Source organism: Petromyzon marinus, chromosome 61 (assembly GCF_048934315.1).
Source record: "Petromyzon marinus isolate PM22_M1 ecotype Great Lakes invasive population chromosome 61, UKy_Petmar_22M1.pri1.0, whole genome shotgun sequence".
Taxonomy (NCBI): Eukaryota; Metazoa; Chordata; class Hyperoartia; order Petromyzontiformes; family Petromyzontidae; genus Petromyzon; species Petromyzon marinus.
The window spans coordinates 6,890,276-6,918,006 of record NC_133727.1 but is presented as its reverse complement, the minus strand read 5'-3'; the positions used below and the strand labels follow the sequence as shown (position 1 = coordinate 6,918,006).

The 27,731-nt window shown below is 49.3% G+C and overlaps 1 protein-coding gene across 1 annotated transcript; it reads right to left on the bottom strand.

Annotated features, from left to right (window-relative positions):
* Nucleotides 1–490: 490 nt before the first annotated feature.
* Nucleotides 491–27,731, bottom strand: NDC80 (NDC80 kinetochore complex component). The gene is made up of 18 exons (XM_032976925.2): nucleotides 27,039–27,731; nucleotides 23,239–23,352; nucleotides 22,856–22,930; nucleotides 20,763–20,877; nucleotides 19,769–19,941; nucleotides 19,093–19,195; nucleotides 17,170–17,259; nucleotides 15,401–15,494; nucleotides 13,791–13,897; nucleotides 12,615–12,759; nucleotides 9,467–9,560; nucleotides 8,258–8,369; nucleotides 7,806–7,961; nucleotides 6,810–6,899; nucleotides 5,617–5,709; nucleotides 4,658–4,788; nucleotides 4,121–4,223; nucleotides 491–1,934 (listed from the first exon to the last, which is right to left on the bottom strand). Exons 2-18 carry the CDS (start codon nucleotides 23,325–23,327, stop codon nucleotides 1,737–1,739), a joined length of 1,968 nt encoding a protein of 655 aa, XP_032832816.2. The 5' UTR covers nucleotides 23,328–23,352; nucleotides 27,039–27,731; the 3' UTR covers nucleotides 491–1,736.

The window sequence follows — 27,731 nt, the reverse complement described above, 5'->3', positions numbered from 1 at the left end:
TGCGTTGGCAATGGTGCAAACGCACAATGGAACTACTGCGGCCCGTCTTCAATCTTTCCCATTCACGAAGATGTACTCATCAGCCTGCTGTTGATGTTCCGATGGTTCCACCAGTGTCTTTGAGGGATGTCAGAGTTATTGACGAACATGTTGAGTTTTCTTATGTCTAATCATATCTGCTGTTATTGTAACGTTGACTTTACAACGTATTTGCTGGTTCGGGTAAAACCGTGTCCGCCCCACCCTCGTATCCCCTGAAGCTTCCACACCGTCTTGGACAAAACACGTATCCCCTGAAGCAGCAGAACTACAGCTCACCTTTTTTCAACTTAAAAAAAAAAATCTTGCTGTGGTTTTCACACCCGATGATGATTGCTTGTGTTGCAGTCGAAACGTCGTGAGAATTTTTATTGTTTCATTTATTATTTTCTTGTTTCCCTTCTACGCGACTTTACCGAAAGAACCAATAATATGAACCACTGCAGTCACGAAAGCTTTAAATCAAAATTTATTACCTTTATGAATGTTCAATACTTTAAAATTATACACCAGTTAATGTATCACTCTACTCCATTTTCATCCGTAACAAGATAAGACGGGCAATGGAAGCGCGTGTGCTAGTTTGTGGAAGCAGCGAGGGTTGGACGATTTCGAGGTGCTTGGAAATCAACTATCATCGCCGAGAAAAACCACACGCGCGAGTTGACGAGTGGCACGCTCGGGCGCGTGCGTGTTTTAAGTTCGTCCAACTCATCATTACGGCCCGATGTGAAATTCAGAAGCACAGAGAGAGAGAGACAGAAAAAAGCAACACAACTTTAGAATTTTTGCTCTGCTTAACTCTTAAACGTATGAAAAGGCTACAAAAAGCCACCATTGCAAAGTTTCAAAAAGTTTTCCACAACCGGAATGGACAACTTTCTAAGCATGTACATTTATACAGGATATGCCGTCATCACAAATGGCACCATGGCAATGGGAAAACAGGTTGAAGTGTGAAATGCAGTGCCCGTGCATTCAGAACCAGAATAATACTGGTAGGAACCTCCTGGTTACACCAGCCCACAGGGGATTATTGTGTCCGTCTGTCCGTCGTGCATACAAAAATGGGAGGGGTGGGGCTGGGTGGAGGGGACGGTGGGGAGGGGCTGGGTGGGGAGGGTGAGGGGTGGGGCTGGGTGGGGGGTGGGAGGAGTGGGGCTGGGAGGGGCTGGTCACCCCGTGGTGCCCTTATAAAACTCAACGTTTAACCTACTCACGCCAGCTTGTGCCCGCCCTCACAGTCGGGCATATTGTGCTGAATACACCACGTGGTGCCGCCGTTGACCCTGGCCATTGACCGAGCAACCCAACGTTCCTGCCAGCTCCCTCCGCAGGAATGTGTGTTTTTTTTTACTGGAGGAATGCGATGAGCTATCAAGCTCTTTTTCAGATGTCCAGGAGGATCATTGCAGGATTTCAGAAAAAAGTGGTTTCAATTGCCACATTACAACGTTTTAAACAAGACAATCTGCACTTGCAATTGGGTCAACTGTTAGAAGAAATGCTTAAAATACACTTGTAACAGATGAGGCAGAGATTGCAAGGCACATTGAGAACAACAGCAAGAACAAGGTTTACAAGAGGAGACCGTTTTGAGACAATGAAAGAGACAATTAAACAAAGGTCAAAGCACACACACACACACATCTGCATTGCCGCCATGCCAATGCTTGTATTACCACTCCCATCCCACCTCACTCTCTGTTCCCATCGTAGGCAGTGCCCTCCTCCTGCTGCCCCTCCCCATCCTGCAGCCCGCCAGCCTGCATGCTCATAATGGCCATCATCTCTTGCTCCGCCGGGGTGAGTCGAAGGACCTTGGCGAGCGGGTGGGCGGCGCATTCCGTTTCGTATTCCGCCTGCACGCGCTGCTTGAAGTCTTCCATCAAGTTCTGCAACCACGTGGAGAGTGAGACAGGGTGACCCGGGTTTTAATGGATAGGCAGCAGACCTCGAGACTGATGGAGTCATTGTGTTATGTTTGATTCGAGACCACGGTCGGTAAGGGTCAGGGAGTGGGACATAAGTGGGGGGTGGGCATAATTGTGCAATTTGTACACAATGCAAGTGCATTCCACCACAATTGCGTTCCTGCCTGCCCGACCCGCTCCTGAAAGGGCTCCGTCACGCCAGATTAACTCAATTGCAACATTTTCCAAAGCTTTAGGACAATGACGGAACCGTTCTGTGTATGTGTAATGAGTGTGCGGCACTGTGTAGAGAGTGTGGAAAGTGTCAGTGTAGCGGTTAGCACGCTGCGCTATGAACCCCGCTACCCAAGTCCTATTCTAGTTCATGGCCAACATCAGTGACGATTACCTGAACCAGTCCTGGGCATCCCTGAGATCGACAGCCTCGATGTGTAAACATCACCATTCCCAGGCCTCAGAATAGCACGGTTGGCTACGTACGATGCGAAAGTAGTTCAACATACGTACACCACGAGGGAGACAAAGGCAGCCGGGCTTGGTGCTGGCCACCAACCCTTCGTGTGCCATGCCAGCCCTTCCTTAGTGCTCACTAGGAGTGCTGGCCCCAACATTCTGTTCGGGCTATACAGGGATATTTGTCTTTTTAAACTGTGACTCCAGACCGGGAATATTTCAAGTTCAAAACTGCAGTTAGGTGTTGATTTATCGTTGTCATTCATCATTTCCTTGCTTCAAAAGAGAGTGGCACATAACCATCATCATACCTCCTGAGCTGAAGAAAAAATAGTTTCTGTAATTGTATAGCCACCGACCGTGATTGTCCTGTGCGAGACGAGGCCGCGATGGGTGGGGCGCGTGTGTGCACGATGGAGGACAGGTTGTCAAGAGGGAGCAAATGGCACTCGGATGTTGGATGTCGGAGGCGACAAGCTAGCGCAGTGGAAGGCTGTCGGGGATAACCTTTGAGGGCGTATCAGCGTGACCACGCTTTGCAGGTTGGGTGCCAGGTGTGCTAGAGTCGTGGGGAAGACACTTGGTGGCATTAATACTGGTGGCCATGAAAGCCTCTTGACTTACACTTTGACTTTGTGAATAAAGGAAGGTCATTAAAGGTTAACTTGCACGATCAGACATTTTTAAAACAATGTGACCTATTTTTCAAGACACACACTGTATATGCATACATGTTCCATCAAACTAAACTTTTTATTTTACCAGGTAAGGCCCACTGAGCTCTATAGCTATTGCTCAGAAGCGACCTGGCCACAAATGATAGCTTCAACGAAATGGCCCATCATGTGGGAATTTATAGCAGGCAAATACTGGAAACGCATGTTTTTAAAAATGTGGAGGGAAAAACCAGAGGACCCGGAGGTAAGATCCACGCGACCACGGGGAGAGAGACATGCAGGCTCAAAATAAACAGGCGTCAGGGTCGGGATCGAGCCCATAACCTCCTCCATTACAAGGCGAGGGAGTTAACACATATGTATGTACGTTGAAATTATTCCGCACCTACGTAGCCAACCGTGCTGATCGGGAGGTGTGGGGGAAGGACAACAAACTAAACCCAAAAAAGCAGTTTCATACAAATGAGTTTTCAATATAAAACATCTCGCCACCGTGGAAAATGTGGCCTACAGATCTCAGCTAAACTTGAGGAAGGCAATCTTGATTTGAAGCTTTCGTGACTGCAGGAATCCACACTCTTTGGTTCTTTCGGAAAAAGTCACGTAGGTATAAAATAAATCGCGAAGTTTCGGGCGCAACACCAGCGTCCGTCATCAAGGTGGGAAAGCGTGGTCTGCTGCTGAGGCAGACTGTTTAAAAACAGTGTCTCAGCAGCAGACTTTTTTCAGCAGCAGACTGTTTTAAAACAGTCTGCCTCAGCAGCAGACCACGCTTTCCCACCTGATGACGGGCGCTTGTGTTGCGCCCCCGAAACGTCGCGATTTATTTTATACCTACGTGACTTTACCGAAAGAACCAAGGAGTGTGGAGGAAGGCAAATCAAAGCTCAACGCAACAGCAGGACAAAAAACGACCAAACAAAAATCGGCACAAAACAAAAAAAAAATTACAAACACCAGGGACTGGACGACAAGACCGGGCCCGCAGGGCGGCACGAGGTGCTGTGGTGGCCGCACCTCGAAGAAGGTGAAGTGCTTGTAGATGGCGAGCGTCGCGTCTCCCAGGAGCACGTGGCTCGCATGCCGCTGGATCTCCATCTGCTTCATATTCTCCTTTCCACTGCGCACGCACGCAAAGACACGAGGATCCTCCGTATAGCCTTAAAAAAAAACACTCTTAGCGAGCACCTATTAAGGCTCGCACGGTACACGAGGGGGTGGGTGGCCAGCGCCCATGCCCGGCCACCTTCGTCTCCCCAGTAGTCGTGTTTACACATTGCACCAGGGTACTCATTTAAAGCTGAGGAAAACCTTGGGGGATGCCCAGGACCGGTTCAATTCGTTGCGAGCGTGAATCGAATTGTTGGTCATCTGGTTCGTAGCGTAGTGCGCTAACCACTGCCCTACCGCTCCACACACACACACGGAGCGTGCACAATCACACGCACCACACACACACACACACGTGTCCTTGCTCTAGCCCACTCAGTGCTGTGCCACCTCAGCGAGGGCTAGAACCGGTGCTGCCCATCGGCTCTGCCCGCGTGTCCTCACATAGCCTCCAGCTTCTTGCACTCGTCCATTGCCTCCTGGACCCCGTCGTCCACGTGTTTCTGGATATCCGAGTGGGACTGGGCGAGATCCTCGATCTCCTGTCGGTGGCGTCGCTCCTCGCGTTCAAACGCCTGCAATCGCACACAAAGACAAAGATCGCCCGCCCCCACCCACCCGTGCATAGCCTTGAACGGATTTTTAGGGCAAGTGCTGTTTCGCGGGCATCTTTGAAGGCCGGCGTGGTACACGAGGGGGTGGGTGGCAGCCAACACCACACGCCTGGCAACCTTTGTCTCCCCGGTGCCGAGTCGATCTAGGGAAGGCCCAGGACCGGTTCAGATAATAGTAACCGGTGTTTACTGCGGGCAAGAATTGAACTCGGGTCGCCAGGTTCGGAGCATAGTGCGCCAACCGCTACGCTTTTCGCTCCACGCACACGCAAAGACAACAACCGCCATTCGACACGAAGTGGCGGTGACGTGGTCACCCGTTTGTGTCCGAGACGCACACGCACAAAGATACAAACGCAGGCTCAGTCAACTCTAGGGGTTGGTATTTTTAGAGGCCAGAACAGTGACGGTCGCCACTCTTGGCTGCCTTTGTTTCCCTCATGCCGCTTGCTACTATGACGTTCATGTGCGTGCACGCACACCCACTTGCGCGAGCGTGGACGCTGGCTCATCCGCCACAGATGAACAGCGCAGTGCGAGACGGACACGATCAGGACATCGGTGACGTTTGTAAAATCTCTGCTCAGCAAAAGCGAAAATAAGAAAACTTAAAGTTTTAGCAGCTGAAAAAAAATATATACATCGGAAAGCTGGAAGGCAAAGCAAATTCAACTAAATGCATATTGGCGGGGAGGAAAAAAACAACAACTAACGAGCAAAATATTCGAAAACACTCGGCGTCAAAGCACCGGAGCGCCGACTCGTGAGCCCACGGCACCACCGTCGCACCTCAGTCTCCAGCGAGAGGTTGTCCTCCAGGACGCGCAGCTGAAACTCCAACTTCTTGATGTCTTTCTCCCGGTCGGAGATGAGCGACAGCACCTGTGGGCGACAGCTCCTTCAGCTTCCCTCTCCCACGCACCACGAGCCTCATTCTTCACTTCCCTTACTGCACAAGAGACCCACGGGGAAGACTGCTAGTTTCGCAAATGAGCTGTTACTTTTTTTTTTTTAGAAAAGCTTTAAGTTACAGAAAAGATAAAATATGAATGTTGCAGTATGATGGATTTCTGTAGGCTGTGGTAGTAGCCACAGTCAGTACTGATTAGGTACATTCTCTGTATGACCAAGAGTCTGTGCAGAGACTTTTGGTAGGACGCCCCCAACTACTCATGTCCGTGAGAGAGTATGAAACTCTGCCTCCTCCTCACTTCCCAGAAAGTCTGCCGATCAGCTGCACACAACCTAGGGCGAGTGTTATACCGCACGGAGTGTCCAACCCTCCGCCTGAAGCAGTGCAACTACTTAAGCCTGCATTTAACCCTCTCCTCGCTCCATCCTGTCAGCCTTCTCTTTGTCATCATCGCCATCCGCATCGGCCGCTGGGCCATGCCCAAACTCCCTCCACCGGTCAGTTGGGACCCTGTCAGCTGCGGAAGCTCGTGGGGCGATCATTCCCACCCGCACGCTCACTCTGCCGCCCTCCTGCCGGGACTCCGCCCGGCCCGTGCCAAGGGGGAGGCCGCTACAGAGGCCGGGTGGACTGAGGTTGAGAGGCACAGGCCACAAATCTGGGCCCGCGGATCCACAGCCTCGTCTTTCTACCGATCCCGCAGCAGTGCCAGACACGTGGGGGCAGGAAGACACGCGGGTGGTCTGCACCTAGACCCGCTGGGACAGACCGCGCGCCTACATGCCAGGCGAAACACCCTGCCGCCGTAAGGGCAAACGCTCTCCCTCATCCTCCTAAAACAAAGGGGATAATAAGAAATGATAGGATCAAGCGATGCCTATTATTGCATAAAAGCCGATTGCCAACATTTTCAGTGGCAGAAAGAGCCCCTTTGCCAAATATCAATCAACTTTCTACAAACACGTGATTTTTGCCCAAGGGTCCTGAGAACGGATCTTGTTTCAGCACGCGAGTTCCGAAACAGGGCTCCACCGAAGGTATTTATCCGCCATGTTCGTGCCCCTCTTACCTGCTCAAGAGCCATATTCTTCATCACGATTTGGCTTTGCGAGGTTTGGATTTGATTCTTAATTTTCCCGATGAGCGATGTAATCATGGGCTAAGGGAGAGATCGAGGGAAGGGATAACGGACAAAGGGAGATGACAAACACCACGGGCATGTTACCAACAGCAACCAATACTTGGATGAAATAACGTAAAACCACCTCACGAACGACGTGCCCTCCGTGGCACAAAGGTGCGGTCTATAAAGCACGGCACCGATTCCCCGTGCAGTCTTCAACACTTGCCGCAAGTGCTATTCGCAGTAAGGCCAGCACGGCGCACCAGGGGGCGGTGGTGTTATCAGCATCACGCCTGGCCACCTTTATAGAGTAAAACCTGGTATTGCGAGTAACTTGGTCTGCGAGTGTTTTACAAGACGAGCAAAAATTTTAAATAAATATTAATTTGATAAACGAGCGAGGGTCTTGCAATACGAGTAGTACGTATACGCTTTGTACTGCCGAGCGTCACGTGATCACAACTGATATACGAGTGCTTTGATATACGAGTGCTTTGGATTACAAACACGTTTCCGGAACGAATTATGCTCGCAATCCAAGGTTTTACTGTATTTCCAGAGCTAATGTTGACACTGCACCAGGAACCTATTTAAGGCCGAGTCGACCTAGGGGAGGTTCAGATAGCACTCACCACTATGGCCATGGTTTGAAATCGAACTCAGGTTGTCGACTTTTGAGAGCAGAGTGCTAACGATTTTGCACCTGTGCGCATACATGCACAAACGCACACATAGGCGTGTACACACACACATACGCACAGAGACAAATATCCCCCGTATAGCCTTAACAGACTGTTGGGGAAAATGCTGTTAGCAAACACACACACACTTCCTTTCTATCCTTCCACTTGCTCGATCTTCACAGCATCCACTCTCTCTCTCCTCTCATACCTTCTCTCCTCCTGCCTCTATCTCCACTCCTTCCACTCTCTCCCCTCTTACCTTCACGACTTGGAGGAAATGCTGCTGGGCCTGCCCGGGCTGCTCGTGGAAGTGAAGACTGAAGTCCAAGTCCTTCCCGCCCGCGTTCTCTGCTGTGGCCGGCATGAGCTGCAGTTTGCGAGCAACATCCTGATAGATAAGGTGCTGCTGCCCAACCTGTATGGGCACAAAGACACACCCTAGAGCCTTAACAGACTGTTGGGGCAAGTGCCGTTAGCGAGTAGTCACCTACGAAGGCCTATGGGAGGCCAAAGACCAGTTCAGATACTAGTCGCTGGTGTTGGCCGTAACCGGGAACCGAACTCGGGGTCGCTGGGTTCGTAGCACAGCGCTGCACTACCACTCCCCACACAACAAACCCAACTCCTACTCTCGATGCATGCCGAATCGCTCCTTAAAATCCGTATATCTCAAGATGTCGTCGCTGAAACAGGGGTCTCCTCGCCTCGTACCCGTTCCCGCATCCGGTGGAGGCTCATCTCCATGTCCCAGCACTGCTTGTCAGAGTGTTCACATTCCTTCGCCATCGTCCGCTGCATGGCCTGCAGTTCTTTCTCCTCGCACCTGCAGACGCACAGACCTGCGGCCTTAGCAGCCGGACGGACGGAGGACGTCGAGGTCGCCCCACACACGATGCCGGCTACCGCCGTCGCCACGCCTGCCGTCAGCGTAAGCCCCCCTCTCTCTTAGGTGGCTAGCAAACCTTGACAAATGGCATTCAGCTCCGGAACAAAGTGCCATCATTTTGTGCACGAGTAGAATTAGTGGCTCTCAGCTCTAGCGAGTCAACGATGCGGCAATGGTTTGATCTTTAGACCGATGAAAAAGCACGCCGTCCGTGCTCTCGTCGCCTCCCATTATAGTCTCTCCGTAGCATAACAACGACGTGCGTGTGTGGGGGGAAGGTGAAGGGAAAGGCACCTGGTAACAACACCAAGTTAAATGTGAGAATGAGATTTGGCATGTGGGTAAAAGCCTTCTCTTTAATAAACACGAACATCCATCGTAAATAAAGCAGAAAAGAACAGAGGGGTTGGGGTCATTGCCATGAATGCAGATCCAAATCAGCAGAGGTTAGTGGACTGATGTTAGATTGAGCTGAGAGGACACCAGTCTCACGAAGGTTCAATTAGTCCTGTATGAATGCAGCACTTCCTTCGTACTGCAAGGGGCCATCCATTGAGTACATATGCAAAAATCTGTCAAAACTTGACCCCTCCCCCCCTCCCTGTACGTATGCTTGACGCACCCCCCACGCCGATTCCTATAGAACGGCCGATATTTAATCCACGCAGAAACGATCAAGGATTAATAATATTTAACGTGTTTAAGCAAACGGATAGTCCACCGCCGGACTAACTCATTTGAAGGCCAATGTAGGCAAATTATTAGAGGCTTCACCACCCCCCCCCCCCCCGTTTCCTATGCGTACATTGTCAGTAGACCCCCCCCCATACGCAATCGCACGCATTTGTGTTAACCCCCCCCTCCCCCCTCCACGCGTACGTACTAAATGGATGGCCCCTAAGTAGCCAACCGTGCAAATCAGAGGTCCTGCCCCAGTCACCCAGATGTGGCTGCAGGAGTGGCGGAGACTGCATGGTTCTAGTTGCAGTCAGTATGGGAGGGGCTGCGGTTGCGGACGTGTTCGTGGTGCATACCGCAGCCTCTGCACGTCGGCGGGAGTCATCTCTTGTCGGGCGTAGATTTCCTCCAGCCTCTCGGTCTCCTTCCTCGTGGACAAAAGCTCCGACGCTGCCAAACAAACGTACGCGCGCCGTACTCAATGACGTCACCGACGGCACAGGTCGGTCTATCAACGTTAGCATTGCAACAACAACCCCACCACCGTTGCCTTCGGCACCATCAGTAACATCGCCACCTTGAGCAACATCACAACGCTCCGAAGATGCCGAGCCACAAACACAGAGCCGCTTTAATGATATTCAGCCACTTAAAATGGAGCCTGAGACACAGCCCCAGTGCTCAAGCCAAGGACTTGAGTGGCTGATTTGGCTCAGCAGAGAGCCATTATGAACTCCTAGAAAACAGTGATCCCCAACATGTTAGTGCGGCCGTGGGGAAGTGGTCCACGGAATCGTAGCAGATGCTACGATTCGCTTTGCCACAAAAAAACCGGAGCAGCATCAACCACCTCACGAACGCGAGTTGCAAAAGCTAACCATTTACTTTTGTAGCTTTTGACCACGTATTTCACACTTCTTTGAGCGTTGTTTTAATTTAGGAAGATATTATATTCATGGTGGTACCCCGGGGTACCAAATACAAAATGGCCGAGGCCATTAAATACAGTGGTACCTCGGTATACGACCGCTTTGGAATACGTCGAATTTGGTACACGTCGTGTTTTGACGAGAAAAAAATGTCTTGTGATACGACGTCTCGCTTGGGATGCGACGCGCTTGCTAGAACTTGTATGGGTCGGGATGAGTCACCGGGTACACAACACTACTGTTTACGGCTCTAACAAGCCGGAACAGTATTTGTGTGGAATGACCAGACAATGTCGCACTTCAGGAACATTCTTAGAAGAAGGCAAAAACAAACTTCAATGGACTGGTTTTTGGTAAAACTCAAACCTGGTGAGCCTCAACCAGGTCCAAGTCAAGAAAAAAAAAAAGACAGAAAAGAGAAAGAGAAAAAAACCTCCAGAATTTCAGCTTCCTGAAGTTAATGGAAGGGGACTCTCCTTCCAAAAAATAACATCTCCTCCTCCTCCTCACCACCATCCTCGTAGGCTATCAACTCCTCTCAGCAAGGTAAAGTGATGTTAAATTTTATTTTTATTTCAATTTGTTTTAGCATTCATTTTAATTTATGTATGCATTTTAGTAATAAGTAGTGTCTAAATTATTTTATACAACTCCATTCATGTATAATATGCCATATAAAATATAATTTCTCATACTCTGGAACGGGTTATTTCCATTCCCTTTATTTCTTATGGCAAAAATTAGTTTGGTACACGTCATTTTCGGTACAAGTCCTACCCTTCTGGCACGAATTAACGACATAAACCGAGGTACCACTGTATGTTATTTCTGGGACACTATTTTTTTCCCAGGGGTCTACTTAAGTCCGCGACCGGGGTACCGATCAATCCGAAATCGGCGTTACGCCGCGATGTCGAAACGCGGCGAGGACGATGATTGCGCCGAAACCCTCAACGCTCGTACGCGCCGTGGTAGTGGGTGCATCGTAGTGTACAGCTCGTCCAGACGAGTCGATTGCCGAATCGCCGACCATCAACAGACTAAAGGTGACTGCGTCACGGACTTTATGCGAGAGCCGGGGTACTATGGCACCCCGGGGAACCGCCATAAGGTTCACATGACACTCTTTGGTTCTTCCGGTAAAGTCACGTAGGTATAAAATAAAATAAATCGCGACGTTTCGGGCGCAACAGAAGAGTCCGTCGTCAGGTGGGAAAGCGTGGTCTGCTGCTGAGGCAGCAAGTGGCCGGGGCTAGTGATGTTAATGTGAGAAATGAGCATGTAACTGTAAGATAGGAGAGCAGTCTCCTAAACGAGGGCACGGAAGTGGCTATGTTAATGTGCGGGATTAGCATGACGTTAATGTGAGAAATGAGCATGTAACTGTAGTAAAGAAGGAGGAGAAGAAGAGCAGCCTCCTCGATGAGGAAGTGCAACCCAACGGGTGTAATCCGAAGGGACTGCGAGTATGAGTGCGCAATCCATGGTGCATGGTGGGCAGTGGTCCGCAGGTCTAGCTCGCTTGGGAGCCACTTGTCCTCGAAAAAAAAACCCATAAGCAGCATCGTGGCTCAAACCTAGATCCCAAGAGGTGTGGCTCATTAGCCTGACATGGCCACTCTCTTCTTGAGTATGCAGGGACAGAGCCAGGATTTTGACTTTGGGGGGGCCGACTTCAATATTCTGAGATATCCAGTGTTTATGTTTTCCAATGAGCGCCACAAATGTATAAAACAAATTATTGGATTTGAACGCGGAGTTTATTAAGGAGGTCGGAGCCGCTGATGTGGCTAATAAGTTCGATAAGTTCGAAAGGCAGCCGCTCAAGCAGCCTGCAGGGCAGCACACAAGGTGGCAGCACAAGGTGGCAGCCTGCAGGGCAGCACAAGGTGGCAGCCTGCAGGGCAGCACACAAGGTGGCAGCCTGCAGGGCAGCACGAGGTGGCAGCCTGCAGGGCAGCACGAGGTGGCAGCCTGCAGGGCAGCACGAGGTGGCAGCCTGCAGGGCAGCACAAGGTGGCAGCCTGCAGGGCAGCACAAGGTGGCAGCACAAGGTGGCAACCTGCAGCATTTTGCAGCAGCCGGATATCCGGTTATCCCGATTACCGACTTTCCCCAAAATTTCAGGGGGGGCCGAGCCCCCCCCCCCCCCAGCCTCCCTTGTGGCTCCGCCCCTGTGCGTACGTCAATATGTTGAGGAGCTAAACGTCGATGTTGAGGTCTGATAGCCAGAAGAGGGCTTCAGCAGACAGTTCATGTACGTTTGCTATTCCTCCATTGAAGGAGCACAGACTGCAGTGGTTTATTACATGGTCCTTAGTTTGGGTTGCATGGCCACAATTGCACTACTTTAGCTTGCGTCTGTGATTTTCTTTTCACGAAGATGTGCGCATCAGTCTGCTGCTGTCCTGTTGGGGTTGATGGCCATTACGAGCCCGAAACGTGGAACACCCAAGCCGCAAGCAAGGCCTCATCGGCGCTTCGGGGTTAATCGCTCGAGTGCCGACCTGGCCCTGACAAGAGAACGATCGCCGAGGGGTGTAAACCCAGGTGCTCGCGGGCGTGGGGTATTTACCGGTGTCTTCCATCTCCTGGTTGCTCCGAGCAATCTTCTGGTCTAGCACCTGGCAGTGAGCCTGCATGTCCGACACGTAGCTTTGGGTCTGCAGCACCACACGCAGCAGCTTCGACTTCTCCAGCTTGAGAGCTTGAAGGCGATCCTGGGGAGATAAACACGCATGTATGTTGAACTTCTTTCACACCGTACGTAGCTAACCGTGCCAAATCGGAGGTGCTGGGGGAAGGACAAAAAGACTAAACACTAAAGTAGAAATTAGTTTTAAATCTAGATTTAAAAGTGCATAGCTACAGTGGCTTCCTAATAATCGGAAGGAAGAGCGTTCCAGACGGCCGCAGAAGCCTGGGGAATCTTTGTGGTGGAACAGACTGGCGGGGCAAGTGCTGTTAGCAAGCACCTATGAAGGCCGACATGACACACGAGGAGGTGGGTGGCCAACAACACGCCCGGCCGCCTCTGTCTCCCTAGTGGCAATGTTTACTCACCGCACTTGGTACTCATTTGAGGCCGAGTCGACTTAGGGGAGTCCCAGGACCGGTTCAAATAATTGTCATTGGTGTCAACTGTGAGCAGGAATCGAGCCTCGGGTCGCTAGGTTCATAGCGCAGCACGCTAAGCACTACAGTACCGTTCCCCAATACCACGAGGATCATCATCCACCACTACCACAAACATTGTCATCGTCGTCATCATCTTTCCCCATCAACACCAGAAACATCACAGTTCAGACACGCTCGGGGACTCGCAGCCCACGAGGACATCTGTGCTCCACCAACCCGGATTACCAGCACCATAGTTTAGTTTTTTCAAGGCTCTTCATCAAGAAGGTCTTGTCCAAGTCGGGTGCCGATGCTGCTATATGTAATCCCAATTGAGTAAATAGCTGGAATCTTTTTTCAAATATACTTTTGATATACATCCCCCACCACCACCACCTCCCCCCCAACCCCAGGACATTATCAGTGTTAGGGATGTTTGTCCCGATACCAGTTGCATTGAGCGTTTGTGTTTTTTTTGCCGAAAATGTGCACAAGCAATAAAGGCGTTGTCCTGTCGCCACACCCTCCCAGCTCTCACGGGACCCCCCACATGTCAGTGGACTCAATCCTGGACGGCGCCGTGGAATCGGACGGGTGCGCACGGGATCAAGGGGTGGCTCGCGAGGGCACAAACCGGGGCTCTCTCCTTCTCCATGAGGAGGTACTGGAGCTCCGCTTCCAGACGCTCATTTTCGGCTTCCAAAGCCTTCTGCTGATCCTCGTCGACCTTGTACAGCTCCTCTGCATTCCGTCCGAGACACCGGCGCAAATTAACGACGTCGGCTGGGCGCTTCGCCGAGCCGAGCCGAGCGAATTCACGCGAAATACTTTTTGTGGCAAAGGCAGCACACGTCATCGTCAACCACCGGCCGGCAACAGAAAGCAGTCGATCACAGCTATTAAGATAACGTTCAGGGGGCGCAGAGCTCTTATCAATGACCAGGCGAAGAGAAATCATGTACACACACACACATCCCGCGCTGTGGACCACTATGGGCTTGAGTATAAATGAGAAAAACGCGCCATCCTTCTCTCCACATTAATATTGCTTGCTTACACAAATACTGCTGGATAACACTGGTCCAGAAGGCTGATGGGCCAATTGACTACGTAACATTTTACTTATTGTTCAGAGGGGGGAGTTTGTTTCTTAGCTAAAATAGGAATCATATAGGCAGACATTGTGAAAATAGACCGATTCGGAAAAAAAACCCCTACAGACATTGTACAGAGGCCAGACAAAAACAACGTCCATAGAAGGCACCACACAGACATTTCAGAGGCGAAAGAGAAGCCCGTGAAGATGCCAGGCTCCACCCAGGACCTAAGAAGCTTAAGACTCATCTTTCTAATGCAGCTCAGATGTGAAGCGTCACTCAGTCCCATTGACATGGCCATCATGAACCCAGGTCACTCTGGAGGAGTCTGCGCATCACCCCAAACCGTCGCCGTGATCCTCCTGAGCTCACCGAGCCTCCCCGCCCACACCGGCCACTGCCTCTCCACCTCCAGCTTTACAGACGACAAAGTTTAATTGTAGATTTGGGCTGGAATAAACTATTTTTTTTATTAAAATCCAGATCAACCACCCTCACTTTAGTTCTTCCTCGCTTATATTCCCCTCCCCATATAAAAGTACATGCTCCGACTCGCGGTCCACACCGAGGCGCTACAATGGCGCGATGTTAACTACCTCGCCTGAATACAGGAGGCCGTGGGTTCGATCGGGATCCTGACGCCTGTATACGTCTCTTTCCCCGTAGTCGCGTGGATTTTTCGCCGGGTCCTCCCCCTCTATAAATTTCCACGTAAGCCACTTCCCGTTGGGCTATCATTTGTGGCCAGGTCGCTTCTGAAAGAGGGCTTTATAGCTCAGTGGGCCTTACCTGGTAAAGTAAAAACAGTTTAGTTCAGTTTTAGTTACATTTTCCCCCTCCTCTAAACCCAGCAGCATAGAGTTTGGGACCTCTGCCTGTGGAGTTCCAGTGCCCACCTCCTCACGCCGCGGTTCGTGCTCTGTACCGAGCTCGCGTTTGAAATACAATTTTAAAAAATAATAAAATAAATTTCGATTTAAAGCTTCGTGACTGCAGGGATTCATATTCTTGGTTCTTTCGGTAAAGTCACGTAGAAGGGAAACAATAAAATAATAAAAGCATTTTTTATTATTATTTTATTACCAAGAATAATAATGAAATATTATTTTGTCATCAATCCAGATCGAAATCGAGTGCCGTCACTCACTGAGGTTGTTGTTGATCTTGCGGTCCTCGTCAGTAAAGTCGTCGTTCCCCTCCATGAACTTGTTGTAGGCGCTGCACGTGTTATCGAAGTGGATCTGGCAGAGGCGGGACACGCAGAGGCGACATTCTTCATTTTTATTATTTAATGACCACAGATGTTTTATTTTGGGTTGGAGCGCGTGAATACAAATGCGTCGTTAAACGCGTCACCGCCCGACACGGCCAATTCGCAAGGCTTGTAAATGTAAACAAAACGTGCCAATCCGTTACTAGTACAGCACAGCGGTGCGTTTTGGAGAGTAAATCTACGACATTTACAATTCGAGCACGTCGTTTTGCCGGTAGGTACAACCAGTCTCATCAGGCGACAGGCAGAGTTGTGGAGAAATCCTCCTGTGCTGGGAACCTGTAACGAATTGGCATGTTTGGTTCACGTGACAAACCTTACTAATTAGCTTTGTCGGGTGGTGGCGTCTTAACGACACATTTACATTTACGCGATCTAACACAAAAAAAAACCTCTATTATGGATAATATTGGTCGCGAAAGCCTACGTGTTTGGGTTAATGACGTTCAGGGCAAATACATTTTTCAGTAATTCTGACATCACCACAAATTCAAACGTTACGTCTTATCGCCGGAAAGCTTCACCGAATCAAGACTTTCGGGAAGATCCTGCATTGAAACGTTGGGTGAATATGCATGTATGTTACCAGGGGTTTATCCGATTTAACGGTTGCTTTTACGATGGAACTCCTCTGAGCTGGGATGACAATGGCAATCTCCGTCATGGATGAAGAAGCTGCTCATCGAACCAACTCTTAACGACACCCAAGTCGTGTTGGTAAATCGCCCCGTGTCCCCACGAGTCTGGGATGTCCCCAACAAGAAGGCGTGCTCTTCAGTCACGGACTAGGCCCCGTTTCATCACGACAGAAAATCAAAGAACATTTCTGCCCAAAGACGGCATGCACACAATGAGTTTCAACAATGCTGCTGTACACGATGACCCTTGCCCGTAACACCAGAATATGCAGCAGCAAACTGCTAAAAAGTCTCAAGCCTGTCTAGGGAACTCTCCCACTTGAATATATGATAGGAAACCACTGGTTTAGGAAGACACATTTGCCCAATTGACCTATACGTTACAGGTTTTGTTCCATTAACCACATTCTTCGATGACCGGGTGCACTCATCTTTTGATTAATTAAATATTTTGGCTGCTATATATTTTCACGTGATAAGCCACTTCGTTGAGCCATCATTTGTGGCCAAGTCACTTCTGATAAAGCAGCTAATAGTTCAGCGGTCTTTACCTGGTAAAATAAACAGATATATAAATTCATGATTTCGCGCACCTATCGTGTTTCCATCTTGTTCGTTGTAACTATCCGACTTGCCCCAACTGGACATCTGCGGGAAGAAGAGCTTTCTAGTTCATCGATTTCCTCCATTATAAAGATTCCGATTCTTTTAAAGCCCAACCCTGCTTTTAAAAATATATATATATATAATCTCCCCCCACAAACCCGGGCAGGAAAAGAGCCCCGAATTATGACCATGTTAAAGACGCTAAAATGGCACCGCTTCACGGTGAAATGGAGCAATCGATGCTCCGTCGCTTCTCTCGATGGAGACACGGGAGGGTAATACGACCAGCGTTCATTTGTTGTCGTTGTCCGCGGGGAGACTGACAAAAAACCCGGAGGCAAGAGCGAGACGTACGGATGCAGTCCTCGCGTGCCGTCGAAAGCGAGGGTGCCCGCTTACCTTCCTCTCCATGTAAGCGATCTTCTCTTCTTCATTCGCAATTAAAATGGGCGGAAACAGAGATATCGACTGCGACACTGCCATCGTCATCTGCAGGTCAAAGGAAACATTAAGCGTGCACACACCCCTACATACAGCCACACAAAGACCCCCCCCCCCCCCGTATAGCCTTAACGGACCGTTGGGGCAAGTGCCGCCGGCGCGCGTCTACGACGGCCAACACGGCACACGTGGTGGATACGTGGCCAGCACCACGCCTGGCCGCCTTTGTCTCCCTTGCGATGACGTTTACACATCGCACCAAGATCTGCGCAAGCTCTGCGGTCCTCTATATATGCAGATGGTATTGGCCAATTACACGTGGGAAGAAGAAAATGGAGTACGTGGAGAAAACCCACAAGTGCGGGGTGGGGGGGGGGGGGTCCCCCTTATAGAAGAAACAGGTGGAGCCCACATTTTTGCTTTATTGCCTTCCGCCTGGCAATCCAGGGTATGACACCTCGACGCCTGCGGGATCCACCAATCCTCACCGCCTCCCACAGTGCTGGATTCCAGGCGTGCGCCGCCACCACCGCCCGGCAAATGTCACGTGACATTTTTAAGTTCGTTTCTAGTGCTTTATATATATGTCTGTTGAACTTCTTTCACACTGCACGCAGAAAATTGCTCATCGGAGGTACGGGGGAAGGACAACAAAATAAACACAAAAAGGTACTAAACTAAGTGAAATACAACTTAACAGTATGGTTTTCTTGTGCAAGTCATTGGTCACCAGATTGAAACCTTCCAAATTGCAACACGTGACACCCTGGTTAAAGCAGTGAACGGCTGAAACGTGGATTTGATCCCCAGGGTCACACGCGCACACGTGTGCGTGTGTGTATCTATAGTGTGTGTGTGGGTGTGTGTATAGCGTGTGTGGGTGTATAGAGTGCGGGTGTATAGCGCGTGTGTGTGGGTGTATAGCGTGCGTGGGTGTATAGCGTGCGTGTATAGCGCGCGTGTGTGGGTGTATAGCGTGCGTGGGTGTATAGCGCGTGCGTGTATAGCGTGCGTGGGTGTATAGCGCGTGTGTGTGGGTGTATAGCACGTGTGCGTGGGTGTATAGCGCGTGTGCGTGGGTGTATAGCGTGCGTGGGTGTATAGCGCGCGTGCGTGGGTGTATAGCGTGCGTGTATAGCGTGCGTGTGTGGGTGTATAGCGTGCGTTGGTGTATAGCGCGCGTGCGTGGGTGTATAGCGTGCGTGGGTGTATAGCGTGCGTGTATAGCGTGCGTGTGTGGGTGTATAGCGTGCGTTGGTGTATAGCGCGCGTGTGTGGGTGTATAGCGTGCGTGGGTGTATAGCGCGTGCGTGTGGGTGTATATATAGCGTGTGTGTATAGCGCGTGTGCGTGGGTGTATAGCGCGTGTGTGTGGGTGTATAGCGCGTGTGCGTGGGTGTATAGCGCGTGTGCGTGGGTGTATAGCGCGCGTGGGTGTATAGCGCGTGTGTGTGTGTATATATAGCGTGTGTGTATAGCGCGTGTGTATATAGCGTGTGTGTATAGCGCGTGTGTGTGGGTGTATAGTGTGTGTGTGTATAGCGTGTGTGTTTATAGTGTGTGTGGGTGTATATAGCGTGTGTGTATAGTGTGTGTGGGTGTATATCGTGTGTATAGTGTGTGTGTATAGTGTGTGTGCGTATATATCGTGTGTGTGTGTATATAGCGTGTGTGTATAGCGTGTGTGTGTATATATCGTGTGTGTATAGCGTGTGTGTATAGCGTGTGTGTGTGTATAGCGTGTGTGTGTGTATAGCGCGTGTGTGTGTGTATATAGCGTGTGTGGGTGTATATAGCGTGTGTGTGTGTGTATAGTGTGTGTGTGTGTATATAGCGTGTGTATATAGCGTGTGTGTGTGTGTATATAGCGTGCGTGCACACCTTGATGTGCTCCATGAGCCACAGGGTGGCACCGAGGATGTGAGGCCACGTGTGTGGTGCCCCCACTGTGTACATGGCGCTTTTAGACAGCGTGAATGGGTACCTGCAGACACAGAACAAAGTATTTGGTTTCCTTTTACAATTTTGCTTTTGCAATTGCAAATGAGACTCGTTTTGATCAGTTTTCACCTAATCAAGCAAAATTTACTTCAAACGAGTCACTCCTGTCTATCCCTGAGGCAGAGGCCCCTGTTTTCACACAACACAGCACTAAAGATAAGGATCCCCTGGATATCCTTAACAGACTTGTGGGGCAAGTGCTGTTAGGGACCATCAATGAAGGCCGGCACGGCACGCGAAGGGGTGGGTGGCCAGTACCACGTCGAACCGCCTTTGTATCTCCAGTGGCGGTGATTACACACCGCACCAGGTACTCATTTAAGGCCGAGTCGACCTAGGGGAGGCCCAGAACCGATTCAGATAATCGTCACTGGCGTTGGCCGTGAGCGGGAATCGAACTCGAGACGCCGAGTTTGCAGCGCAGTGCGTCAACCGTTGTATACGGTGGGACAAAGACACATGCACACACACATGGCATGCAGAGGAACGTGCGCTGGCAAACAGGCATAGACGTGCACGCACGCACACACACACACGCGTGTGCCTTCCCCCTCACCCGAATTCTTTGAAGAGACGAGGCACCTCCTCGTCGACCTTACTGCTGGGGAGGCTGTAGTCGGGGTCCAGGAACCTGCACATGAACTCAAAGATGCGCAAGTAGAGCTTCGTGGACGGAGCCTGCAGCTCACGGGGGCTCACGACCAGAGGGCAATCATGCTCGCTCAAGAACTAAGCACACGTACACACACGCGGGCACAAGTACACACGCGCGGGCACACACTTTTAGTTCATGTGGCAAGGAATTTTTTTTTTACAATCTCAGTCGATACATACCTAGACTGACATTCATGCTTTATTGATGAGAAAAATAATCCTGAATTCTAAGAATCTGCATTTAGAAGCAGCATTATAGTGCCCTCTAGTGACAATACTACGGTACGACCGGCACACGTGGATTACCTTGTCAAAGTTAATACCCTGGTTGAGATAAGGGTCCCTAATTGGACATGGGGGACACCACAGCCTTCCACACGCTGTTACTGCATTGCAGTTGGTCACATAGGCATCAGTGTGGCCCTACCACGGACCCACAACTGGGCCACAGCCCTCTCTGCCCTCCAAACAGTGGCCATTCACACTGCGGCCAATGCCATCGCTCTGGTACTACAGCTACATCACGTTGTGCAGTGCTTTGTGGGAGTTGGTCATGTTGCGAAACGGGCTCGGTGCATGCTGGGGAGCTCAAAATAGGTAATGTGGCACATCGAGCAGGAGGCTGCCAGACAGGGGTCGAAGGGGATTCACACAGGCCTGCGGTTGATGCCCGTTTCCGTTCCAAAAATAAAATAGTACCTGAATGTGTTTGTCGCGTTACAAATCCTCCCTTGCTCTCTCAGGGCCTCTCCCTACCTCAATCCCTCTGCCCTTTCTCATTCTCCTCCACGTTTCCCTTCCCCAGTCTCTCCGTCTTTAACAGTCTGCCTCTCTGCCACATCTCCTCCTCCTCCTCCTCAATCTCTCCGTTCCCTCCCCCCTCTCCCAACCCTCACCTCGCACAGACTCTTCACCGTCCTCTGCTGGAAGCCCTTGTCATGGAGCGGGCGTGTGTCCTTGACCTTCTCAGATCCCCCAGCTGCTCCATATTGACTCGAGTGGCGGGTCACACTGAGATGTGTGGGAAGGCAAGGGGAGGAGAAACGCACAAGGAGGAGGGGGGCGTGGGGAGAGATGCAAGGACGCGCATCGGGGATTGCGGCGAAACAAGTTGAGACGCGAGACACGAAAGTCGCACGGAGGAACAGACAGGAAACTCGGAGACGCAGGGACGGACAGCGACATCGAGGGAGACACGTGGGAGACACAGGAACACATGAGAATTGAAGGAACAAGCATGGAGAGAGGTAAGAGAAACGCAGGAACAAGGGGAGAGAGAGACAAAGAGGAAAAAAGACAGGCATGGGCATACAAAACACATGCCACCTCGTGCTATGGTGGAATGTTGTAACAGCTCATGCTATCTTGAGGCGTCATATCATGTTAATATCGTAGGTTACGCTATGACTCTTCATGTACATATCATCTTACGTGTCGGTCAATGTTGAAATCACGTGACGCTTTTATATCATTCAATACATAGCCAAATATCAAAATTTAATCAAACAGGAATTGAAGGGACATGCACAGAGAGAGAGAGAAACGACAAGTGCAGGAACAACAGGAGAGAGAGCGACAAATGGGAAAAAAAAGAAAGACATGGGCACGCAAACTCACGCGTACACACGAGTAGACTGGCCATATCAACGCCGCTTGATGCCACCTCTCGTCAAGGAGAATAAACCATTTACGCAAACGCCGGTTATCTTAACAGCGGCTTTTGGCTAACCATCGAAGAAAGATGGTCATTGTATAGAGTGCTCTCATATGCACTTCTGCGGATGGCTGGAAAACTCTTCCTTCCGATATTAGGAAGCCACTGGAGCTATATATATAAAACCTTGGATTGCGAGCATAATTCGTTCCGGAAACGTGTTTGTAATCCAAAGCACTCGTTTGTCAGTTGTGATCACCTTCTTGGTTCTTTCGGTAAAGTCACGTGACTTTACCGAAAGAACCAAGAAGATGAATCCCTGCAGTCACGAAAGCTTTAAATCGAAAATTAAAGTTGTGATCACGTGACGCTCGGCAGTACAAAGCGTATACGTACTACTCGTACTGCAAGACCGCGCTCGTTTATCAAATTAATATTTATTTAAATTTTTTGCTCGTCCTGCAAAACACTCGCAGATCAAGTTACTCGCAATCCAAGGTGTTACTGTACTTTGAAATCTAGATTGTGAACTAATTTATTTAGAACTGCTTTTTGTGTTCAGTTTGTTGTCCTTGCCCAGCACCCGATTAGCACGGTTTGGCTACATATGGTGCGAAATAAGTTTAACATATATACGTACATATAAAAATGATAATCAAATTGCGGCCTGCAACGGCACGCCCACCTTTACCATAATTACTCCCGCTGAATGATACTTCGCTTTATGCAGAAATTTTCAGGAATGCAACCCCCGCGTTAAGCAAGGACCTGCTGCAAGGTAAAACGCCGATTTAGAAATGACACCGCAAGTAAGCCACTGGCTGCCCGCATCAGCTCACAACCTGGCGTTTGAGATAAGTGGGTGTGTGCAATAATGAGCGAATGTGTCGGGTAGCTCTACATGTGTGTGCAATAATGAGCGAATGTGTCGGGTAGCTCTACATCCTACGCCCAAATTAAACCGTTGTGTACTCGTGCAGTTCACTCCGGATACTGCTCTTGGAAAACTCAGTTCATCCAGGGCAGAGATCACAATTTGGAAGAAAAAATCTGCTCATCACATAATCTCATGCCACATGCCATCGCGCGTCACATCATGCAACAGCGTCACAGAATTGAACACGTAATCTCCGATTAGCACGATTGGCTACGTACGGTGCGAAAGAAGTTCAACATGCATACGTGCACCAAGTCAATATGTAATCACGTGCCATGTTGTGTCATCGTTTCATCTCTTGTAATGTCGTGCGATTGTGTCATGTCACGTTGTCTTCTCGTGCCATGTCATGTCACGGTGTCATCTTATTGTCTTGGTGTCATATCGTGTCGCATTACCTGTTCCCAAAGAAGCTGATTTTTTGGTTCGAAGCGGCCGAGTTCCCAAGAGGCATTTGGCGACTCTTGCGCACACTGCCAACACAAACACCAGACCCACAGAGACAATCGCATGTAGCATCGTGCACATCATCGTACACGCCTGCTGAACCAGCAGAACCAAGGAAGACTTCCACAGGCCGACAACGCAGAGAAAACATAACACAGTAAAATACATTTCATACGACGAGCCTCTCACAACACAGGCACTGGAGGTGGAGAAAGGAGAAAAGCTGTGAGCCAGGCATTGGGGGTGGAGAAAGAAGAAAAGCTGTAGGCCAGGCATTGGAGGTGGCAGGGGCATCACGGCTGGAGTCATGAGGTGGAGGGGGGTGGTGCCTCACCTCTGCGGAGTGGCCAGGCTCTTGAGGCTGCCGTCTGCCTTCACCCTCTGTGGCAGCGTGGAGTTGCGACGTCCCAGAGACTTCGACATTGTGACGGCGACTCGAGGCGTCCTCCTGGCACAGGGCACACGCGCGTATTGGCGGTGTTTCCTTGTGGAATACTGCGTGTGTATCGCGCGAACGCTGTGCGTGTGTATCGCGCGAACGCTGTGCGTGTCGTGTAATTGTGCGAATACTGTGTGTGTGTGTCATTGTGTGAATACTGTGTGTCATTGTGTGAATACTGTGTGTCATTGTGTGAATACTGTGTGTGTGTGTAATTGTGTGAATACTGTGTGTGTGTGTAATTGTGTGAATACTATATTCTTGGTTTTTTCGGTAGTCACGTTGAAGGGAAACAATAAAATATATACAAAACAATTAAATTCTCACGACGTTTCGACTGTAACACAAACAGTCATCATCAGGTGTGAAAAAAACAACGGCAAGAAGCATTTGAAAGAAGTGGCGGTTTGTATTTATTAATTTTAAACCTTTGTATATATTTTTTTTAAAACGTTGGCACCACGGATAGCGATTTGACAGTTTGTTTAGAAGGACGAGTCCATCTATGTTCGGAAAAGAGGAGGGGGGGAGACTAAAAATTAATGTATGCTGTCTGAAAGCCACCATGAGACCAATTCCTCGACCACATCAATTCCATACACCCAGCCATCAGATTCACCATGGAGGTCGAAAAAGATGGCAAGCTACCCTTTTTGGATGTCCTAATTAAAAGGAGACCTGATGGTTCAATGAGCCACTCTGTCTACAGGAAAGCTACCCATACCGGATGCTTACTTAAAACCGGATTCCTACCACCATCCACCCCAGAAGAACTCCCTCATCAAGACTCTGCACCATAGAGCCCAATGCATATCCGACCAGGAACACGTAGGCAGTGAACTCAAGCACGTACACCAAGCTCTTAAGGCTAATGGTTACTCCGACTATACAATCTGCAAAGCTATCAAACCACGAAGAAGGACCCTCTTGAGGAACCTTTCAAAACCATCACTTTACCTTACATTGCGGGGATCACAAAAAAGATCTCCAAAATCTTGAATAAACACAAGATCCAGGTTCGTTTCAACACATTACATAAAATCCGTGATCTGGTTCCGTCTGTAAAAGATGTGATTCCGGACATACAGTACCCTGGTGTCTACAAACTAAGTTGCCTCTGTGGTAGTAGTTACATTGGAGAAACCAAACGCCATGTCTCGGACCGCATCCGTGAACACAAAGCAGACCTTAAACACGGTAGGACCAACACCTCGGCCGTGGCAGATCATTGTTATAATTCAGTAGGCTCACATGACATTGACTTCTCCAAGACAGAGGTTCTTTGTAAGCCATCTGGCAACCATGAGATTCGTTCATGAGGCTAATCACATATACAAGCACAGAGACAATTTCAACTGAGAAGATGGATTCTGGCTTAGCAATCATTGGAAGGATTTGATAAACCATTTCGGGTCTTAATTGATTGTTCACGTTTTACGGTGGCTTTCAGACAGCATACATTAATTTTTCGTCTCCCCCCTCCTCTTTTCCGAACATAGATGGACTCGTCCTAAACAAAATGTCAAATCGCTATCCGTAGTGCTAACGTTTCTTAAAAACAAATACAAACACCGTTTAAAAATAAATAAATACCGCCACTTATTTCAAATGTTTCTTGCCGTTAGATTTTCACACCTGATGATGACCGTTTGTGATACATGTCGAAACGTCGTGAGAATTTTATTGTTTTAAATATATTTTATTATTTCCCTTCAACGTGACTTTACCGAAAGAACCAAGAATATGAATCACTGCAGTCACGAAAGCTTTAAATCAAAAATGTGTGAATACTGTGTATGTAGTCTGTGAATACTGTGTGTGTAATGTGTGAATACTGTGTGTAGTGTGTGAATACTGTGTGTAGTGTGTGAATACTGTGTGTAATGTGTGACTACTGTGTGTGTAGTGTGTGACTACTGTGTGTAGTGTGTGAATACTGTGTGTAGTGTGTGACTACTGTGTGTGTAGTGTGTGACTACTGTGTGTATAGTGTGTGACTACTGTGTGTGTGTGTAATGTGTGAATACTGCGTGCGTAGTGTGTGAATACTGTGTGTGTAGTGTGTGAATACTGTGTGTAGTGTGTGAATACTGTGTGTGTAGTGTGTGAATACTGTGTGTGTAGTGTGTGAATACTGTGTGTGTAGTGTGTGAATATTGTGTGTAGTGTGTGACTACTGTGTGTATGTGTAGTGTGTCAAGTGTGAATACTGTGTGTAGTAGTGTGTGAATACTGTGTGTAGTGTGTGAATACTGCGTGTGTAGTGTGTGTAATGTGTGAATACTGTGTGTGGTGTGTGAAGTGTGAATACTGTGTGTGTAGTGTATGACTGCTGTGTGTGTAATGTGTGAATACTGTGTGTAATGTGTGAATACTGCGTGCGTAGTGTGTGAATACTGTGTGTGTAGTGTGTGTAGTGTGTGAATACTGTGTGTGTAGTGTGTGAATACTGTGTGTAGTGTGTGACTACTGTGTGTATGTATAGTGTGTCAAGTGTGAATACTGTGTGTAGTAGTGTGTGAATACTGTGTGTAGTGTGTGAATACTGCGTGTGTAGTGTGTGTAATGTGTGAATACTGTGTGTGGTGTGTGAAGTGTGAATACTGTGTGTGTAGTGTATGACTGCTGTGTGTGTAATGTGTGAAGTGTGAATACTGCGTGAATACTGTGTGTGTAATGTGTGAATACTGTGTGTGTAGTGTATGACTACTGCGTGTGTAATGTGTGAATACTGTGTGTAGTGTGTGAATACTGTGTGTAGTGTGAATACTGTGTGTGTGTAATGTGTGGATACTGTGTGTGGTGTGTGAAGTGTGAATACTGTGTGTGTAATGTGTGAATACTGTGTGTAATGTGTGAATACTGTGTGTAGTAGTGTGTGACTACTGTGTGTGTAGTGTGTGAAGTGTGAATACTGTGTGTAATGTGTGAATACTGTGTGTAGTGTGAATACTGTGTGAATACTGTGTGTAGTTTGTGAATACTGTGTGTGGTGTGTGAAGTGTGAATACTGTGTGAATACTGCGTGTGTAGTGTGTGTAATGTGTGAATACTGTGTGTGGTGTGTGAAGTTTGAATACTGTGTGTGTAGTGTATGAATACTGTGTGTGTAATGTGTGAAGTGTGAATACTGTGTGAATACTGTGTGTGTAATGTGTGAAGTGTGAATACTGTGTGAATACTGTGTGTAATGTGTGAAGTGTGAATACTGTGTGAATACTGTGTGTGTAATGTGTGAACGCCGCGTCCGAATGGCGAGCGCGCTGCGCTTACGAACCCGCAGCTCCCGCGGTTCGTTCCCTGCACCAAATGAAGGAACCCGGTTACGACGCCGTGTAAACATCGCCACTGGGGATACAAAGGCGGCCGTGCCTGGTGGCCTGGTCGGTCACCCACCCCCCTTCGTCTGCCGTGGCAAGCCCCTTCATGTGTCGCTGCTCGCTAACACCGCTTGCCCACACGAGTACTGCTACAGGCTACAAACGTGGCGAGTTCGGCGATTTGCGTGAATAACGTCCGTAGCAAAACGGTGCGTGTGGAAACAACAACACAACCTTGCGGCAACAACAACCAACCCCCCCGCGTGTTGCGAGTGTGTTGCTTGTGAATCTTCACCGTGCGTGTGTGCCGTGTGTGTGTACTGCGAGTGGCGGGAAGTCGTGGGCCGTGTTCAAGTCGGCGACGCGGGCACGAACCTTCAGTTGGCTGCTCGAGAATGTTGACGGCTAAGGAAGAAGTTGTAACGCCGCTTGCTGTAGTTGTGACCCTGAGGTTTGTAGTCCGTAACAGCGCCGCTTGTTGTAGTTGTAACCCTGAGGTTGTAGTTGTAACCCTGAGGTTGTAGTTGTAACAGCGCCACCGCTGCTGCTGCTGCTGCGATGTTGGCGGGGTAACGAACTCGGCGATTTTAAAAGTGAGGCGCGCGGGGGCTGTCGGGAAATCGCGTGACGTTGCAATGTCTCTTTAGTTCCTTCTGTCTGTTACAACCCCCCCCCACCGGGATACAGAGGTCGCTGTTTTCACAACTGACAGCCACCAAAGACAAAAGACCCCCACCGGTGGTGGTGTTGTTGTAATGTAAGTCTGTGGCGGACTTTTGGGGCAAGTGCTGTTCAGCGAGCAGCGCCTCTTGAATGCCGGAACGGCACACGGAAGGGGTGGGCGGCCAGCACCACGCCCGGCTGTCTTTGTCTCCCCGAGTAAACCGAATTTATTTCAAACGTATCACTAAAATAAAATGCAAAGACAATTTAACAAAAACATTTTTTAAGTAGCGGCGATGATTAGACGCCGCATCGGCTACTCAATTTGAGGCTGAGTCGACCTAGGGGAGGCCCAGGACCAGTTCGGATAATCGTCACTCGTGTGTTGCTGACCGTGTGCGGGAA

Bases quoted from the DNA above. Each gene is read 5' to 3' on its own strand.
- NDC80 (XM_032976925.2), bottom strand. From the start codon at position 23,327: ATGTCGAAGTCTCTGGGACGTCGCAACTCCACGCTGCCACAGAGGGTG. The intron at 22,931-23,238 runs GTGAGGCACCAC...TTGTGTTGGCAG, and splicing joins AGCCTGGCCACTCCGCAGAG to TGTGCGCAAGAGTCGCCAAA. The intron at 4,789-5,616 runs GTGCGACGGTGG...GTGCGATTGCAG, and splicing joins ACCTCTCGCTGGAGACTGAG to GCGTTTGAACGCGAGGAGCG.